The following is a 19,134-nucleotide window of genomic DNA, read 5'->3' as shown; positions in this document are numbered from 1 at the left end:
GTAAAGGTAGAGCTGAGGTTTTGTTCTATCAGTGCAAGAAGCTGTAGAAGTTGGAGGGCAGATTTTCACAGGAGTAAACTGATGCGGGTTTATGTCTGAAGAGCAGGAGATTTGTCCCCTTTTCCAAATGTGATAAAGTAGCTATAGCTTCCTTATCAAAGAGTACAACACACTCACTCACCGTAGGAGGAGATGTTCACTTGATACAGACAGGGAAGGATCCATTAGATGCTAATTCTTGGCAAGTAAAGCACAAGGCTCTGCCTTGGCGCATTGGCTGTGTATTCTTCTAGCAAGGGGCAGAGAAGAGTCTGATTTACTGTGAGCTCCAAGGGCTGTGTCTGAGGGCGTATGGGGAGGAAGAAGGGCCTTTCCAGCACTCCCACGATGACAATGCCAGTCACAACTTGACTCTCAGTACATCAGAGCTCAGTGGAAACCAGTAACATGCTGTCTGGGAGGTCGTCTCCCTTCCAGTACATTTGGCTGCTCCGTGTAATAATTTTCATCTGTAAGACTGTGTTGTCCTTGCACGGCAAAACCAGCCAGTATGAAAATAATCTAGAGATGTGCATTGATAATGTAGCCTTGGCTGCTTAACATTTTAAAATCCTGAAACTGGAGGATATTTGCCTCCTGAAAAGTATTTAATCTTACTTTCAGTAGTCTTTGCCAGACATATAGCATATGGCAGACACAATTATTTATAGCTCATAATTAACTTCTGCTTGTCACTTGTCAGCTGAAATACTGTAGGGAATATGTACTTAAATAATGTCTCTTGCATTAGAGAAAAGACTAAATCTGTTAGTTGTTTGTTTTCAGGTATTTTATGTTTTTTTAAGCGAAACCATTAACACATATCATCTTAGTGTGCCATGCAGCATCAGCACAGAGGTTTGGCACTTACATATAAACACGTTTGCACTGTGTTCCAGTGTGCAAACATACACAGAATCAGTGTTATAAGAGCATAAACTATATTCTAGCTTCCTATGTGATTAATTTTGAAAACATGGGGTTTTCATTGAAAACACTGAATAGTAACAGAAAACAGATGGGTTTAGGCAGAAGTAATCCTGAGTAGCATGCTTAAATATGGTTGCATGAAACTAATGAGGTTTTCCCCCATAAAGCAGTTTTGCTTGAGTGGAAAAAAGATCAGAAACCAAGTTATGATCCCGCAAATCTTTTCTTACTGAAATCAACAGAAAGTCAATTGCCTGCCCAGCTCAGTAAATGTGTATAGGGTGTCAGCTTTTGAGCTCTAGATCTGTTCTTTAATTACCTGTGAAGTTCTTCATATGCCTATGGAGTTTAATTGATAATACTGTTAAAAATTGTGCAATGTTAGAATGTCACTGTGAGACTGATGAAGATACTATCAGGCAAGCTGCTGTTGCTGCTGTTAGTCATTGGTTTCCAGTAATGCCCACAGTGCTCTTGGCACTTGCCAAATTAAAAGACAATTTTATTGCACCTTGTCCTTACTGAAGGAGAAGCCAGAGATACATGTATTTGTTAATCCTTATTGAAATAAAGCATAGAGGTTTTTTCCTAAACAGACATTGAAACTTACAGCTAATTTATTTTAATTCTGTGGAGATTTACCTAGCAAATAATTTTAGTGGCCGAAGTTGAAATATACTTCCACATGAAAAGGCTGGATTTTGCATGAGTACCTTCCAAAGAGATTTTGGAGGTATCTCTTGACTTCATTCATTTGCGCTTCTCTGTTTTTCAACAGATGGCAGTTTGCCCAGGCATATTGTAGAACTAGCTGTCCAAACCACATGGTGTTACGTTTAAAGGGCCTTGGGTCTGACATCATTAACGTTTTCTGCCTTTTCTCCTTTATCCCCACAGCTTCAGGTATTTTCCTCTGGGTCACTTTGCATTAAGGTGAAAGGAGGAGGCTTTGGGTGCAGCTGCAGTGGTTAACACTGCCAGATTTCATCAGCAGCATATGAAATCCTAGGATGAGGGCTGGTGCTGCTCATGGTGTTGGGATAAATCCAGTCCTTGTTAATGGGGCACTTGCTGCTTCTCCTCAGCTGGCAGAGCTTCTCCCAGAGTGTTGATGTACATGTTCATCATGTAGCAGTTGAGTGCCTCACCTATACGTGATGCAACGTTGTGTTAATTTTCTGAGGTTGGCATTTCTTCTGAAGCCTGGCAGGTTCTTGTTCAGCTCTTCAATAGAGCCTTTTACTAAAGCTCTGCCAAGTCCATCCAGTGTAATAAGTAAATGACCTTAACAAGATGGAGCTTTTTTGTAAAGGAGCACAGTCTGCGTGTCTTTTTTTTTTTTTTTTTTCCAAGTGTAAATCATTTACTAATTGTCTCTGAAAATGCTGCAATTCCATATGACCTTTCAAGATGCCACCAGAGTTCCTCTTCAACTGCCCTGAACAGATGCAGACCAGTTCACGGGTGCTTCGCATGCCATGGCCCTGCGCATCACTGCGGGCAGGAGTGCCCCACGCAATCGCCGCAGGCAGCAGTGCCTTGCACAGTGTCCAGCCTTTGCCTGCACACGTGGCTCCCAGATGGGATACGCTGGAGGTGACATGCTGCATGCACCCCAGCTGGGCTAGGCATCCAGCAAACAGCTGTTACACTCATTTTCTGTTAGCATAGTGCTTCCAAAATAGTTAATTTAACCAAATGATTAAAATTTAAAGAACTCTAATGTCCAATTTTTAATTCATTAGGGTTTTTCCATCATGCTCACATCAGCATTCTGAAGAAAGCGCTTGAACTTTTTAAACAGCTAGGCCTCTTACATGAATAAATGTGTATGAGTTAGTTCCTGGGTAACTTCAGAGATACCAGACCAGTATAAATGCAGACCTCTAGGCATGTGTCTGCTAGGAGTGGAGAGAGGTAAGCTTTTAACTTAGGTGCTGGAAATGGCATACTGGATGCTCTGGTGGGTATACGGGCAACCTTGATTCCTGATGTAAGCACCTTGTTTAGGCTTTCCCCTGCCTGTTGTGTTCACTGTATCCTTCTGTTTCTTTCCAAATAGGGGTTTTTTGAAGAAGAGGAAGGTAAAGAGTATATCTATAAAGAACCCAAATTAACCGGCTTGTCTGAGATCTCTCAAAGGCTGATGAAACTTTATGCAGACAAGTTTGGAATAGATAATGTGAAGATCATCCAGGATTCCAACAAGGTATGGAAGACACGCAGTTTTTGCACAAGGGGGAGAACTGACTGCATGCTTCATGTTTGGGGAGCTGTGTTTTCAATGAATGTGAACCAAGTGTACCTGTAAGCTACTGTGATCTAGTTTTACAACCAAAAAAAGACCCTCACCTTATAGTGTGGCAGGTGCTGTATGGAAATGACAATGTTATAGCAGGGCATCACAGTCAGTGGGAAGAGAGCATATTCTAGCATACGCCTGCAGAGAGCATGCAGTTGCTTACTGCAATGCGGAAGCAGGCTGTTTTCTCTCTCGTTTAGCTGTCATCCGCTGTTGCCGATGGCTATGTTCAAAAGTCTCACTGTTCTTGGAGGCCTTTTGGTTAAATATCTTTGTATTAATCTGTGGTCCGAATATTACATTTGGAAGTCTCAGTTTTAATCAGTATTGCTATGATAGATAAAAGCATCAGAAATATAATGGATGCCTTGGAAGCTCATCACACTTAACAGAATTTTATTACGTTTGCCACTGTTACACAGGTCAATCCCAAAGACCTGGATCCAAAATATGCCTATATCCAGGTGACATATGTCACGCCTTTCTTTGAAGAGAAAGAAGCCGAAGATCGAAAGACCGACTTTGAAATGCATCACAACATCAACCGTTTTGTGTTTGAAACACCTTTCACACTCTCAGGAAAAAAGCACGGAGGTGTAGAAGAGCAGTGCAAGAGGCGCACAATCCTGACAAGTACGTTTGCTCAGGCTGTTTCCCCCCCTCCCGTCCCACCTTTGCCAGTTAAGCCCAGCAGTGTGTTTCATGTGCCAGATTTTCTGCAGTCAGTGGGCACAGCATGTTATGCGGAATGATAGGTCATCTTTTAAGTGTGTCCATTGGCAAAGTATGTGTTTCTTACAATCCTGCTGACTGTCCTAGGGAAAGTTCTTTTCATTTGTAGAGTCATCAGCTGTCTTATTTTTCCTCATTATTGACATCTTAACTGTTCTTGCAGTGATGTAATTTGGGAGTGGTTCTGCTGGAGGCAACTTAGCACTCAGAACCATTGTTCTTTTAATAATAAACAAGTCAAAAAGCAAAGTAGGTGCCTATTCTGCTAAGAAGAGTAAGAAGAGTAAAACTCAGATACTAACTTTTGTTCAAAATGGGAGTAAGATACATTATATAGAATTTTTTAAAGTGAGAGGTAAGATTTCATCTCATTGGGCACAATCAGTGTTTTAAGACAGAAAAGTCAGGAGCCCTAGATATGTCTTTCTTACTGACTCATATTAAACAGAAAATGTTTAGTTCCTTACCGTGATTGATATCTCCTTTTAAGAGGAATCCTTCGTGAAACTAGTACTGAAACTTGAACTGCCTTAATTTTGGCTGAGAGTATGAGAAACTGTCTGAGATGGAGATGTTGTTCTCACGGGCAGCTGTGAGCAGGGAGGCCAATGTTCACAGCAAAGTCTCCTGAGTGACAGAAAATCCAGTTCCCCACCAACTTCAGTGCATCTGCTTCTCCCAAAGGGCAAAGTGAAGAAAGCTGCTTACAGTACAGGCATAGTCGCCTAAAAGTTTTGTTCTGGCAAGTCAGGGAAAGAGGTACTGATCGTCTGAGGGCATCTTGTTACATGACACAGCTTTGCTTGTAAGAAGAAGAAAGGAGGAGTAGCTTGTGTGTGGGTTTTTAAGTGCTTGAGCAGCAGTAGGTGTTTTGCGATCTGTACTGAAGCAGGTAGTTTCACGGACTTGAAAGTGCAGCTATTAAGGTATGTCTGGCAAAAACAGAGAGGGATGTTCTTCCAGCAGAATATTTTCCCTAGGTTATTACATGCTCTTGTCAGCTCCCACCACTCTCAGCCTGGCTCCATCTTTGGCATTGGGTGGGAATTCGATGACCTTCTCTTCTCCCCTGCTTTTCCCTCTGGCACCTGCCTTACCTCAGTCCTTTTCTGTAAAGGAAACATCTTTTTCTTTTTTCTTTTTCCCCTTCCCCCCACTCCCTCCCCCCCCTGCTTTGATAAAGTCACATATTTTCATTTGCTTTCTCCCTAAAAAGAAGTGCTTTTAGTTTGAGAAGAAAGCAAGGCTTACCGGTACGACTGGAAGAGCAATGGAAGTTAATTGTGCTTGTGCAGAGGTACTGGGTGGCTGGATCGGTGCCCACTCAGCATCTCTGCTCCAGAGCCTGCTGCCTGGGTTGCACAGAGGACAAGTGCAGTCCGGCTGCGGTCCGCGGACCGCTGGCTCTGCCGTGCCTGGTACTCGCGCTTCCAGCTCTGGAAGTCCTGGATGTCCTGCTCTTCAAGGAGACAGCCACCCTGTAAGCTGGAGCTGACTGGCAGCAGATGCTCACCGGCAGAGGGCATACACGGAGTTCGGGAGGCCTTCCAAAGTGTGTAGGGCCATCGGGAAAAGAGTGTTAGCTTAGATCAGACTTTTAACGTGCCATAACGGTCCCTTTGCCAAACTCCCTGAGATCCGGGAAAAGGCCTTGACCGGAAAGAAGGGGTTTTAACGATGAATAAATCCGCTGTCAGCTCCCATAGCAGTATTTGCGTTGAATGCTAAAAGTAACTCCTTACTTCTTTAAGGATGATGTTTTAATAGTGGTTTATCTGTGGGTGAGTGGTACCCAACTGAGCTAAACTAGAGGCTCCTGCCTCTAACTTGAAACATGTTTGATAGGATGTTTTGAGCTGTTTGAAGTTCGGTATGGGCTTAGTTGGTGCTTTAACTCAGAAGGAGAAATCTGTGGGTTCTAAAATCTGAGCAGTGAGAGCTTTGTGCCACGTGGCTGTGACAGAACTCAGTAGCAAACAGTGGTGAATTCAAAAGGAAGTGCTCTTCCAGTGCCAGGTATATCAAAATTCAATTTAGACCTGCGTCACTTTTGCTCAATGGGTGATGAAAACTTAATTTGTATGAATTGATAAAGAGGTTGACAAAGTTAAAAGTTCATTCCTTGACTTAATAGTTTTGCTTTCTTAAATACTCTCTTGCTGGGTGAGTTTGTCTGATAAGTTTCTTGCTTTTGAGTAGCCAGTCACTTGTTTCCCTACGTGAAGAAGCGTATTCAAGTCATAAGCCAAACCAGCACAGAGCTGAATCCTATTGAAGTAGCGATTGATGAGATGTCCAAAAAAGTCTCAGAGCTCAATCAGCTTTGCACAATGGAAGAAGTGGACATGATCCGACTGCAGCTCAAACTCCAAGGAAGTGTCAGTGTCAAGGTAATGACAATTTGTGCCTTTTTTGGCTTTTTTTTTAAATGCATCTACCTAAATATTTAATTTTATTTTTGTCACTCCAGACACGTTTTGTCTATTTTATATTTCTGGTCATGTCTTGTGTTCCAATGCTGTTGGAGCCCACTCTAAAAATTTAAGGAAATTGAAAGTTTTCCACTGATGTTGATGACTGCTCAATTTGTGTGCAAATCAAACTATTTTAGTCAAATCTTCTTTAAATATACATTAAGACCTTTCTAACACGTCTATCACGTGTCACTTGAGAATACAGCGCATCACACAGCCAAGCGTGCAGATACTTTAAGGGGAGTTTTGATAGGATTGGTTTTGTCATGTCCTATTTAGAAAAGTTGGGATTGGTGAGAAGTGCATGTATTTCTGGTGCCCTCATTCAAATGTCTTCAGACATACAGCTTTCTAGATGGTTGACTAGCTGAGGACTTTCAATGGCCAGCAGAGATCTGCAGTTTGTGCAAGGCTGACCAGCTCCCTCTTCTTCAGTAAAACTCTTCAGGTTTCATCCAGGTGACAAGAGGAGTGAGGTGATGTTCTTCACACAGGCTCGGTTGCCTGAGGCTAGTCCCCAAGCCTTAAAACACAAGAGAGAAAGACAACAAACTGCTTGTTCTCTGCACTTAAGCTATGTATTTTCTCCCCAGGTAAATGCTGGACCAATGGCCTACGCTCGAGCTTTTCTTGAAGAAACAAATGCTAAGAGATATCCTGATAATCAAGTTAAGCTTTTGAAGGAAATCTTCAGGTAAACATTAAGTTTAGACTTTCCACCCTCTGCATAGTATGAATAGCATGAGTAGGTGTGACATGAAATCAGGCTGAATTGACCCAGGCTAATTTACATCTGCATTTACCCTATCTTACAAGTCATTCCCAAGAAAACATTTACTGAAGTTTTGGCCTATCCTAGTGTCATGGTTTCAGCCCAGCCGTAAGGAAGGACCGTGCAGCTGCTCACTTGCTCCTCCCCGCCCCCCTCCGGTGGGATGGGGAGAAGAATCGGAAAGGAGAAAAGAAAAAAAAAAAAAGGGAACCTTGTGGGTTGAGATAAGGACAATTTACTGGGACAACACAAAAAGAGAAGTTACAACAACAACGGTACTAATAAAAGAATGTACAAAACGAGTGATGCGCAGTGCAACTGCTCACCACCCGGCACCCGATGCTCTGCCACTTCCCCCACCAAAAGTCGAGCGCTACCCCCCACCCTGGCCCGCTCCCCATTTATATACTGAGCATGATGGCACATGGTATGGAATAGCTCCTGGGCTAGTTCAGGTCAGCTGCCCCGGCTGTGCCCTCTCCCAGGTTCCTGTGAAAATTAACTCTATCCCAGCTGAACCCAGGACACCTAGTAGCCTACGCTCCTTTTGATCTGAGGATGAGTTCTGAAATTCACTTCTAACAAGGTGTGATTTGCAAGGGGGAGAAGAGGTACAGTAATGTGTGTGTGTGTGTGGAGGGGGGGGGTTATTACTACAAAATTTGTATGGTTGTTCTTTTTGGTTTTGTGCTCGTAGGCAATTTGCCGAAGCATGTGGACATGCTCTTGATGTCAACGAACGCCTTATTAAGGAGGACCAATTTGAGTATCAGGGAGAGATGAAGTCTCATTATAAGGATATGCTCAGCGAGCTTTCTGCAGTTATGAATGAACAGGTTAGATCATCTATTTCTGTGCTGGGTGGGCTGAATGAGGGTGGCTAATTGTGTCTTCTAGTAACAAATGAAGCTGTAGAGCAAAATACTAGAAGCAAAACCTGGTAGTGCAACAGTCATCGAGAAAATATAGTTTAGTCCTCCACACGCACCCCTTTTTCAAACCCAGCTGTATTATATATAATGAATCTGGTTGATCAACAAAGATTTGTCTTCTACCTGTCTTGCTACATACCGAAGAGTTGAATGTTCATGAGGCTAAATGCAGACTGAGGTCTAGAGGCATAGAGAGATAATCAGTAAAACTAGTGGTTTATGCTTTGCTTGCTTTATCCTACAGCTGTGATGTATTTAATTAAAACAGTAAATTGCCTTTAAGACCTAGCTTGTAACTGGAGGAGGTATTGTTATAGTTTCTATTTGTATTCAGCTTTCAGAGCAAGAGTTATTTCTTGTTTATTTTTTTATATTTAAGTACACTGTCAAAATACATGCCATGTAGTTCAGCCTTTAGCAGCTTCAGAAGGATGAGTGTGCACGGCTACATTATATGAAACGCATCCCAAAATACTGAACTGGACTTCAGTGCACACTTACAGCTATTCTATTGCTGTGTCTATGCAGATGTTTTTTATTATGTTTTCTGTTCTAATTGAAATATTGAGTGATTCCACATACTAAAGTGCAAATTAAATCATGCTTAATTATTTCTCTGCATGCTTGTGTGTAGGCCACCTTAGATTGCATCTGAGACATTCTCTAGCAGTTGCACTGCATTTCCAGGTGCCTATAGTGCACACAAGCACTGTTTGTGCACATAGTTACTTTGTTTAACCGTTGGTATCAGTGATGGCATCTCACGGGAGTGTCTAATTGGCACCCCATTAGACCATGCTGTTATTATTCATCTTCACGCGTGAGGAGAATAAGGATTTACCAGCATTTTTGGCCCATTGTTATACTTCCTGTGGAACTGAGCTAGTTTTTCACAGGGTGTAAAGCTGTGTAATTGCTTTGAAGGCTGGGTGTATGCCAGATGAGGGTCCAGCTCAGTCCTGGCTGCTGTTCTGTGAATTGTGCTCCCTTCCTCTTTTGGTGTGTAAAGATTTGTGAACATCAAGCATTCCAATAATCTTATCATAACTAATATTTATCACTGTTTGTTATATTAAGTATGTAAGTATTAAGGGTATCATTTGTTACTCAATGTTTACGCCTCTCTCGTGGAAGTTATTTTGGCCATCCATTCAATATGCATAGGCAGTACCATATGTCTTGTGTGAACTACTGTTCCTCCTGTTCCCCACAAAAATGGAAAATGTATGGTCAACTTAATGACATATGAGCATCCCATGAGTTTCAGCATTCATAAAATATTTGGTGAGTTCTATTTGTCAGTGAGCTCTGAGTTACCTTTATGTAAACAAAAAGACTAAATAATACAAAATTACTTGTACGTAACAATGTTCATATGTAAAGTTAAGAGTTCATCCTGCAAAAGTAAAAATTGTCAACTATTTAACCAAACTCATCTGAATTTGAAAGTCCACACTGAAAACCAGTCTCCCACTTGTAGCCCTGTGGGTCAGCCTTATAAGTGACAGCCCAGTTTTCCAGGCAACGTGGCTTTTTGGGAAAACTCTACTCCTCTTGCAATGAAGGCATGAACTCCCTGCTTCTGAGCAGAGCAGTGCTTGAGAGAGATCACATGCTGTAAACTGTGGCTGCCATATTTATCTCACAGTTGGAAAGCTTGAGGCTCTCTTGTAACTGTGTTGTGTGCTTTACACCAGTAAGATTTGCCATCTTTTCTATTGCATTCAAGAAGGTTTTGTTTGCATACCCACTGACAGTGACTCTTTCATCACCATATGTTTTTCTCTTGTTTTGTTTTGTTTTGTTTTTCTTTTCTGACAGCTCTGTCATGGTCCTTGCTTATACAGCTTCTCTTCTTCCCTGTCTAACATTTCCCTCAATACCATAGCCAAAAGTGGTATGTTCATTTTTCTTACATCTACTTTTTTCTTTTAATGTCATGTACTTTCCTTACTTGCCAGTTTTTCTACTTGGTATGTTTGTTTAGCTTCATGTCTAATAAGACCCTTGCTCAGGGAGTTAAAAAAAAAAAAAGACAAGGTATATGTGTGATATATTGTCCATGAGCAGCGTTGAGATGCATGTTCTTTAGGACCCTAGTTGTGAACTTGGGGAGCTCAGTGGGGCAGCTCGACAAGAGCCTCCTAATGCAAAAGCATGTGCCAGTAGTAGCAAAAGTGGCTGGACGGAAGGGCCAGGGACAAATGGCATAGAAAGGTACCGATTAAGCCAAGCCCCCTTGTCCCATGAGCGTGGTCCCCTTCTTACAGACCTGCCCAGCACACTGCTTGTGGCTGTACGCCGGGACGCAGGCCGAGGCCCCAGTGGAGAGTGTGCAAGCCCAGATGCCCGCGGTTCGGCAGGATTGGCACAGCCCGGTGCAACAGCAGCTGCCCCAAGCTCTCTTCTTCCGACGGCCCTGGAGAGCGTTGGATTTGAGTCACGGCTGGGCGAGTCAGCAGTCTGGGCAGACGGCGTGTGCCGCAGCCTGCCTGCGTTCCGCCGTGCTGCCCTGCTCTCCTCGCAGCTCTCCTGGCTTTGCTGGGTGCTGCCAGGGAGTGCCTGAGTCCCAGTGCTCTTCTTGCAGCCAGCGGCGTGGGAGCAGCTCCTTCCCGGAGCTGCCTGAGTTGCTGGCTCAAGCGCTAAAGCTGTACGAGGAGGCAGCGTGGTCACGTCTGCCCCAGTGATAAATGTGGTGTGGCTGACCAGCAACCCTGACCAGGGATAACTGGGGGGTTGATGCCATAAGATTACGTACACCCGGAGCTTTGTGAATGGGAGAGGTTTCTCTTCCACTGCTGATGGCTGTGTTGGTCAGTGGGGATGGTCCATGTCTCTGCTGTGAATGCTTCAACATAGTGCCCCATGGAAGAAGGCAGGGTTTCAGTCTATTTATAGAAGTAAGTAGGAAAAATAGCTATTACCAAAAGAAACCTTCCTTCTTGCTAAGGCCTGTACGTAGGACAGGGCGGAAGAAGCTTTTGCCACTGCTCCTCCCTGAGAGTGCAGCTCTGCCTACAGCCTCAGCCTGGCGATTGGTCCAAACCCTGCGGAGGGACGCATTTTTTCAGCTGCCACGTGTGTGAAGCTCGGTGGGGATATGCTCCGTGCCCCAAATGACTGAGTGGGCAGAGCTGGGACCTGTCTCTACTCCGGTCAGTAGGTTCTAGTGCAGGTGCCTGCTGAATTTATAAGACGTAGGTGACTTGTCAGTTGTGTTTGTGTGAGAGTTGTTAGAGAAAGATAGTTCAGGGAACCCCATGAAGCACCGCTTGGCAGAAGCCGGTGACCCCAGCTCCATTTATCCCCCCAGCTCCCTCTCACTGCAGCCACTGGTCAGTTCTGCGTCCCCAGGCAAAGGTCTTTTCCCTCTGTCAGATCCTTAGCATCATCGTGTAATAAATAAAAAATGGGAAATCCTTGGTTAGGCAATGAACACTTCAGGCACCAAACTATTCAGGTCTCTCTCACTGTTGCTTTTTTTTTTTTTTCTTTTCTTCTTTTATGAAAAGATTGTATACAAGGAGGACTCGGCAAAACAGCAAGGAATGGAGCGCACTTACTCGCGGGTCATCAATAGAGTCAGCTCGTCTGTGCCAGCAGCAACCACCCCAGCAAATCCTGATGCTTGACTGCGGCATGGCGAACACGCGGCCTTGGGAAGATCTGGGGTGGCTGGGGGGGAGTTGTTCTTTGGTTTGGGTTTTTTTTTTCCTTTTAGATTAATAGTACTGAAAATTAATTTGTTCACGGACAATGCCAGGAAAAGGATTTGTGGGTTCTGATTTTAATTTATTGGAAGTCTTCAACAGTGTTATTTTTTAAAACTGCAAGCTTGATATTTTTTTTATTTTTTGCCTGCCCCACCCCAGTATTTGCACATTCCCTATCTTCTTTTTGTTGTCGATTTTTTTGGTTTCAAGCAGCCTTTATTAAGTCAGGCTGATTATGAAATTCCCATTGAACGGATAGGTACACAGCAAACCCTAAGTTTGCTATAAATTATAATATATCTAATACTAAGTCCTCATATACATATATTTTAAAGGTCAGAGTGGATGTTTTATAACATTTAAGTATATTGCAATTGTAAATAGAAGATGTGTAAAATATGTCATTTTTACAAAATTTAAAAAATATCTTTTTAGTTAATTATGACAGTACTAAGAATATGGATAACATTTCAGTTACCATTATATTAAAATATTTGTGTATGTGTATAAAAGCATCCATAAATTTTTCTCTTTGAAGGTCTGTGCATTGGTTCATTCCCATGTCAGCACTTTCCAGAGCAGTGGAGATCAGGATGCCTCCTGCATCCCAGCTGTCTGTTGCGTTGTGGTTGCTGATAGGGACGTTTATGACCATCTGCAGAATGTGGCTTCAGATTATCTCCATGGCCCCAGACTGAGGCCACCATGGGAAACAGGGGCTCGGTGTAGTCGTTCTGCTTGAGGCCAAGGAAGCTCTGCTCTTCCTTTGAAGTTCGTAGTCCCAGATTTTGTCCAGGGCCTGTTGGGAAACTGCATGCCTCTAGTGAGACGTTTGTGTCGGTGTCTCTGCATCATGTTGAGATGAGGTGGAGCGGTTCTGCCAGCTCTTTCTTATGGGTTCCCTTTAACCTCAGCACTCCCACCGTCCTTCATGTTCATTCCTTTGCCCGTAGAAAAATCCCTGCTTTCAGGGGTTCCTGCTTGTGGTGCATGTATGGTAGGATCCCTCTCCTACTCATGCACACCCCACAGTTCTGTTAAGCTGTGGCTCATTTTCCCTGGAGAAACCCTGGTGGTTCCCTGGAGGCCTCCACAGGTTCACGAGTGTTCGATCAGGTCAGAGACCAGTGCTATGTCTTGCTACGTGGGGATACCAGGAGGGTTCTTCCAGCATGTTGCCTCATTCTACCCTACTGTCTCCTTTCCCTGTATCTCCTCCTGTGAGACCCCCAGTTCACAACTGGTGAATCTCAACTCAAGTTGTATCCTGGCCCTGCAGGCAAGAGCCAAGGGTGGCCTCTAAATTCACCCCATCTTATACGTGCAAGGTGAAAGTGCCATCATCCAGTCTCTGCCTGCTTGCCGGTGCTGCGCATGCTGCCAGCACTTGCTGCTGTGCCTCACGATCAGTAGATCTAGGATTTTTCAGAAGAAATCTTTGTGAAGGGTTGAAACCCACACAGTGTTCTTTCGTGGTAGGGGAAGGAGGGAAGTGGTTGGGATGGGCCCAGCTCCAGCGTTAGTGCAGCAGCAGTGTAAGCCCACGCCTGTGACTTGATAATAGCCCAAGCTCTCACCTGTGTGCTGCACGCCAGCGTCAACCGCGCGGCTGGATGGAGAGCCAGGCGCCCTCCTCATCCTCGCCTTGAAAAGCCGAGCTCTGCTCTTCGGCCCCTGCGCTGTTCAAAACCAATATTCTGCTGAAAGGAATGATTTCCGGCCCAAAATTCAACCTGCTTTATACGGTATATGTAGTGGTAGGTGAAGTTACCTGCTTGTTTGTATGTATGGGAGGAACCAGTCATCAGTGGTGGCAGCAGGAAGCTGCAGTACAGAGGAGGTAAGTGAGCATCGAGCTGCCTTGTCCCTTGGTTTGTTGGCCTCACCGGTCTCATTTTGCATTTACTATGATTTATGTTTATGGATGGGTACTTCAGAAGCCATCAAGGTGATCTGGAGACAGACTGTTCCTAATTAATGTTCACAAGAATCGAGCGGCTAAATCTGTTAGGCGTCTTTGGGAATAACTAGATTGCAAAAGCATAGTTTGCGCCGACGGAATGTTGCAAGCTGACACCAAGCTGGTCTGAAGCCAAGCTGTGGTCTGTAAAGCAGAGGTAAGGAGATCCCTGGATTGTTTTCCCAATAGCTTGCACGCAAAAATGAGTTTCATGTGTAAGTCTAAGTGTTGTGGGGTTTGCTTTGTTTTAAGCCACCAGCTCTGCAGCCACCTTGGGTTTGAAAATCCAGCCCATATTCTGGCTGTTACCTTATGGCTGGTGTGAGAGATGCTCAGGCTTGAGTGTAGCTGGGTCCTTGTTCCAGATGGCTTTTCGTCTCCTGCTGTGTTGAAGCACTTTCAACATAGTCGCATGAAAGCAATGAGCAAACCTTAGCTTTGAACCAGGGCCACAATGGGGAAAGAAAACAAAGCATTAAACCATGGATTGTCCCAGAGTTTGGGAGGAGAGAATGAGAGAAATGCAGAAGGCACGTGAGGCTGTAGGTTTATTACAAAGATGGTGTTCGGCCCTTCACCGCCATAAAATTCAGCCATCAAAACTGCAGGAGTTAGATGTGTCTGCACTGAATCCTGCATCCACCGCCATCCGTGGGCAATGAAACCTTCACAGAACTGAACAGTGTTATAAACGCTGATGCCCGATGGGCATTGCATGCCACAGAGCAAGCGCTGCAAGAAAGGGGTCTTTCATACAATTGCTGCTTTTCAAACTCTTAGGATTATGTGAGGTCTACACCAATTTTTTTCTGCCAAAAGCTCCGCTCAGAGATTCCTTTTGTCTAAGGCAACCGCAAGAATATGGTCGGCTGTTCTCAGAGCTAAGCTTTTCTCCAGTGAGTTGTTTCACAGTGTATACTTACGGCTGGGTTTATTTTTCAATCACTTTTGAAAGAGATTCTCTGGACTTGCTTTATTTCAAATATTGGGGCAATTTTAAACAGAAAACTTCCATCACTTGTTTTCTTTTATGCACAAATAATCAGCTCAAGGCAGGTAAAACACACGGACAAGAGCAGTTCAGGGAAGGAGACAAGTACAAGAGCAGATGCGCTTTCCCACTGCTGACATTCATAGGTTTTATTTTTACTGCACGATGGGCAGGGCCTCGGTGGCCTGAGCACAGGTGCCCCAGGGGACCGGACAAAGGTGGCAGTGAGAAATGCTGCAGTCAAAAATTTGTTCATTGTGCTGCTTTAAGAAAAGAAAGAAAGATGGACGGGGAGAACAGCTGCCCATACTTCTTCAAGTCTTTGTCTAAGTTCTTGATAAGTGTGGAATTACATAGACATTTACCTTTACAGGTGAAAGTTGGACAGGACTGATTTTTAGGCTATGAGCAAGTTTATTAACAGGCAAATAATAACACATGCGCAAGCGTTTGATTTAGGACTATTGTCGATATCCTCGCTGACACTCGTCACGTTCAACTCTCACGTTCAGATTACTTGTGTAAGAGGAAAGTCTACATTTTTCCTCCATTATAGCTTCACGGCCAATAGTTCTGCGTAAGAAGACTTCAAAGCACAGGCTGAGAAGCTACGACACAGAAGAGGAACACTGTGAGGCAGCCAGAGCCGGAGGAGAGGCAGGTGGCAGAGGGGGACGTTTGGGGCAGCGCGAAGCCCTGCGAGGGAGCGGGATGCAAGGGGCAGGAAGGCAGAGGGTGAAGCTGAGCTGGAGAAGGCTCTCATGCCCCTGCTGCTGTAGGTGAAGCTGGCGAAAGATTCCCTTTCATCTGAGGAAGGAGCTCTTCCTGCACCAGCCTCAAATCGAGCTACTTTAAAAACTTTTTTAGAGTGCAAAAGAAATTATTTATGTTTGTTACTTAGTGGGAGCTATCCTAACACCTCAAAAGGAGTTAAGCCTTATACATATTTTATGTTTAATCACATCTTTAGTGACACCCAACCACAACCAAAGGCTTAAATTTCAATTAGAGGGAGATGTATTAAAAGTTTAATAGGAATCATTCCTTACAGGGTAATTATATCTTAACATTCACTACTGAAGAGATGTTACGTTGGCAACATGATGTTGATCTGAACAGAGATGGTTTTCTGGGGTTTTTTCTTAATAATATCCAAATGAGAAACAGAAGGACGATCTGTATCATTTGTACTCCAGACACGCCACCCCTGTGCTGCCCAGCCACAGGCCTGGATCTGGGAAAAAGTGAAATTGCATTCATGCGTAGCTTTGAACATGGATTTTTGGACCTCAGTGTGAAAAATGTTGCTCCACGTGCTTAGAAGCATCAGGCTGTATGTATCTTTTACTTCAGTTTTGAACATTCTTAAAACTGGTAACTGACCAAGTATTTCAGATGTAACTAATACGGGAGGATGAACCTTCAAGACAGATGATTTATCAGGGATATCTTAAAAGTATCTGCTATGGATTTAAATGCATGCATAACTTTAACAAGTTTGGTATGCATGCAAAAGACTTTTCTTGTAATATTTAGATTATTGCAAAAATAATCAGTTACGCATTCACAAGCAATTAAAGCCACGAAGTGAATTTTGAACCGTGGCAGTTAAAGGACATTAAAATCAAATATCGAATGGGAACAGAGAAATGGGATTTTGAGAAAAGCATCCAAAGCTGCAGAAAAAGAAAGGAAAAAAGAAGGAAAAAAAAAAAGAAAAAAAAGAAAACCAGAATGTGTTTCTCATTTAGGAGAATCGCAGTGAGATAAACAATCCAAAAGAAAAAGAATAGCCAAGCCCATATGGAACTATGATCATGACCAGGAAGGACTTTCAGCTTCACCGCTGCTGTATCCCCCCCACTTTAGGATGAGCGGCTCGAGCAGGAACTGCTTGGCACAGACCCATCGGCCCCACACAGGTTTCCTGCTCCTCCTGTCCTCGTCTTGCTTTCTGGAGGCTGCGGTGCAGAGCAGGCAGAGTTTCTCCTCCAGCTCCCCTCCTTGCAGTAAGGAAGGGGCTGCCAAAGGACCTGTTGCGGCCGCACCCGGGACGTCCCAGAAGGCAGATGAGCTGCTGCCTCTCCTGGGGCGGCTTCTGCACGCGTGGGGCGTGCAGCGGGCAGTTGACTGGGGGGCCCTTGGTTACTGGCTGTCAGTCAGGCGCAGGGCATCGCTGCGGAAGCACAAAGGGCTGCCGGGCCACGTAGCGCTGCCTGCAGTTGTAGGGATTAGCCGTCTGGTTGTGTTGTCTGTTGCCGTGCGTTATTTCCCCAAACCCGTTTTGACGCGGGAGCTGGAAACGCTGCTGACAGTAACAATTGCAACAAAGCACTCGTCGTTGCAGCAGAAACTAATGAGCAAACAGAAGGCGTGAAAGCAGCGGGAGCTATTGAAGCTCGAGGCTGTCGGGACTGCCAGCAGAGCTGAGTGGGCAGTGGCTGCAGCCACGATCTCCCAGCTAACCCTACGATAAAATCCTGGAGCTTTGCTGATGAAACATCGCTGCTGTGAGACAGAAAGGGACAGCAAGAGCCAGCGAGCTATACCAACACCTAAAAGCCAACTGAGACAAAGCACACTAATCGGAAATCTGATGTTCTTGGCTATTATTTTCTTTTTGTTATTTTGTTCGGGTTTTTTTTGCTCTTGTGGTGTCCCCAAGTACACACGTCCTGACGAGAAGGGGCACAGCTCCTGCTCTGGTGAGCATACGCAGTGCAACAGTGGAGAGAAAACCTGCTTGTGAGCCTTTCGGGCTCCAAAATTGCCGTGGGTCAGCTCCTCTGCAGGAGAGCAGCCGCTTGGCTTCTCCCAGGTGAGCTCCCTGATAGGAAGAGCAGGTCTGCCTGCGCAGGACAGAGCACGGCTCATGAGAGAGATCAAAGCTTGAGCGCAGATGTAAAGGTGCCGAAGTTAAGGACGGTGGGTCGGTGCTTCCCAATGAGAGGTCAGACGTGCTGGAGCCATCCAGGTTCCAAGCTCAGCACCTGCCAAGGCCACATCACTCGGATCGCAAGGCCGCGGGGTTGTTGGCTCCCGCCTTGTTACAGACCCCGTGTAGTGGCAATTCACACAGCTCTGCTCCCGCTCCCTCCTTTAGGGCTGGATCAAATCTCTTCTATACTTCAAACATATAATCCTTCTTACTGGAAAACACAACTGAAATTCTTTGCTGATTCAAACTGAACAGAATAAGTCATTTTAACATCAGGGATGTGCCGGAGTTTGCTCCAAATGAGGCTGGTCCCTCAGGCCGTGCCCTCCCTAGGCATGCCAGCACCTGCCGGCGCTGCGGCAGCCCCTGACAGTGATGCTCACCCCAGCGAGGATGCTGCAAAACCCAACTCTCTTCTTCCCAGTGCCGGCAGCAGCATGTACATCAAAAGAAAAACAGACACTCAAAGCCATTACAGGGGCAGGGGCTGCGACAGGACGGAGTTTGCCCCTGTGTGGATGGGGTGGTGATCCAGGTAGCTGCCGTGGCAGGGTGGGCTTGCAGCCGGCCGCAGAGCTTGCAGACCCCAGCCTGGGCACCTATGGCTCTCCCCCACAGAGGGACCTTCCACTTCCAGCACTTCTTTGTTTGCAGTCTGCAGAGAGCGGCTGTGGGCAGCCGTTGGCTGCAGGGCGGCTCAGGGAGGAAATGAGAACATTATTATTCTTTTCAAGAGAAGTCCAGCGCAGTTCCTTGGTGAAATATTAGCCATGGAAAATATCAAGTAACTTTCCTACTTCCCAGGCACGTGTTTGAGTATTTCGAGATGGGGGAAAAAATAAAAAGCACAGCGAAACCAGCAGCGTTAGGGGAAGGATGTCACGGTGTCTAGATTATCAGGCCAAAAGAGTACGAGTGTTTTTAAGGCAGAATGGTTAAAAGCTTATTTGGGAGAGCCTCTAGTTAGTAGGCTGTATGTCTCTTTTACACGTATAGCCTCAAGATTCAAAAATGTTGGCACTCAAGCAGTTCTGGCTCACGGCACTGCAGGAGGAGGTCCTGCTGCCCCTGCAGGGAAGTTGTGCTTAACAGAGGTTTGGGATCAATCCTGGGCAGCCACTCTCGTCCCATGCCCTCGGGAGCATCCCTGAGGCCCACTGAGGTGGGAGTTAGAGTAAAGAGTGTCCTTCAGGCCCGGAGTCATAGTCTGCATGGGGTACGTGTGTAGTTGTAACGCTTCATTAAGTTGATGATGTGCAGGTATTTTTTGAAAACTCTCAGTAATGCAAAACTGTAACCATAATTACTGACTTTTCTGTCCAGGTTGTTGAGGTTCTTCATGTGGTTCTTC

General features: G+C 44.9%; 1 protein-coding gene across 11 annotated transcripts in view; it reads left to right on the top strand.

Moving 5' to 3' along the window:
* DOCK10 (dedicator of cytokinesis 10) overlaps positions 1 to 12,431 on the top strand; it is a 166,641-nt gene extending 154,210 nt beyond the window's left edge. For 8 of the 11 annotated variants that reach the window (XM_049802821.1, XM_049802820.1, XM_049802818.1 and 5 more), the window contains 7 exons: positions 3,032 to 3,178; positions 3,694 to 3,904; positions 6,203 to 6,393; positions 7,071 to 7,171; positions 7,947 to 8,085; positions 10,003 to 10,078; positions 11,694 to 12,431. In XM_049802821.1, the coding sequence (XP_049658778.1) occupies positions 3,032 to 3,178; positions 3,694 to 3,904; positions 6,203 to 6,393; positions 7,071 to 7,171; positions 7,947 to 8,085; positions 10,003 to 10,078; positions 11,694 to 11,761 (933 nt within the window). In that variant the 3' untranslated portion in view covers positions 11,762 to 12,431. The remainder of the gene's footprint in view (positions 1 to 3,031; positions 3,179 to 3,693; positions 3,905 to 6,202; positions 6,394 to 7,070; positions 7,172 to 7,946; positions 8,086 to 10,002; positions 10,079 to 11,693) is intronic. The other 3 variants (XM_049802824.1, XM_049802819.1, XM_049802825.1) reach the window with 1 other exon arrangement.
* Positions 12,432 to 19,134: the final 6,703 nt, after the last annotated feature.

Source organism: Accipiter gentilis, chromosome 6, assembly GCF_929443795.1.
Source record: "Accipiter gentilis chromosome 6, bAccGen1.1, whole genome shotgun sequence".
NCBI classification, from domain to species: domain Eukaryota; kingdom Metazoa; phylum Chordata; class Aves; order Accipitriformes; family Accipitridae; genus Astur; species Astur gentilis.
The sequence above is the reverse complement of the archived record's forward strand: the minus strand, read 5'-3'. Positions and strand labels throughout refer to the sequence as shown.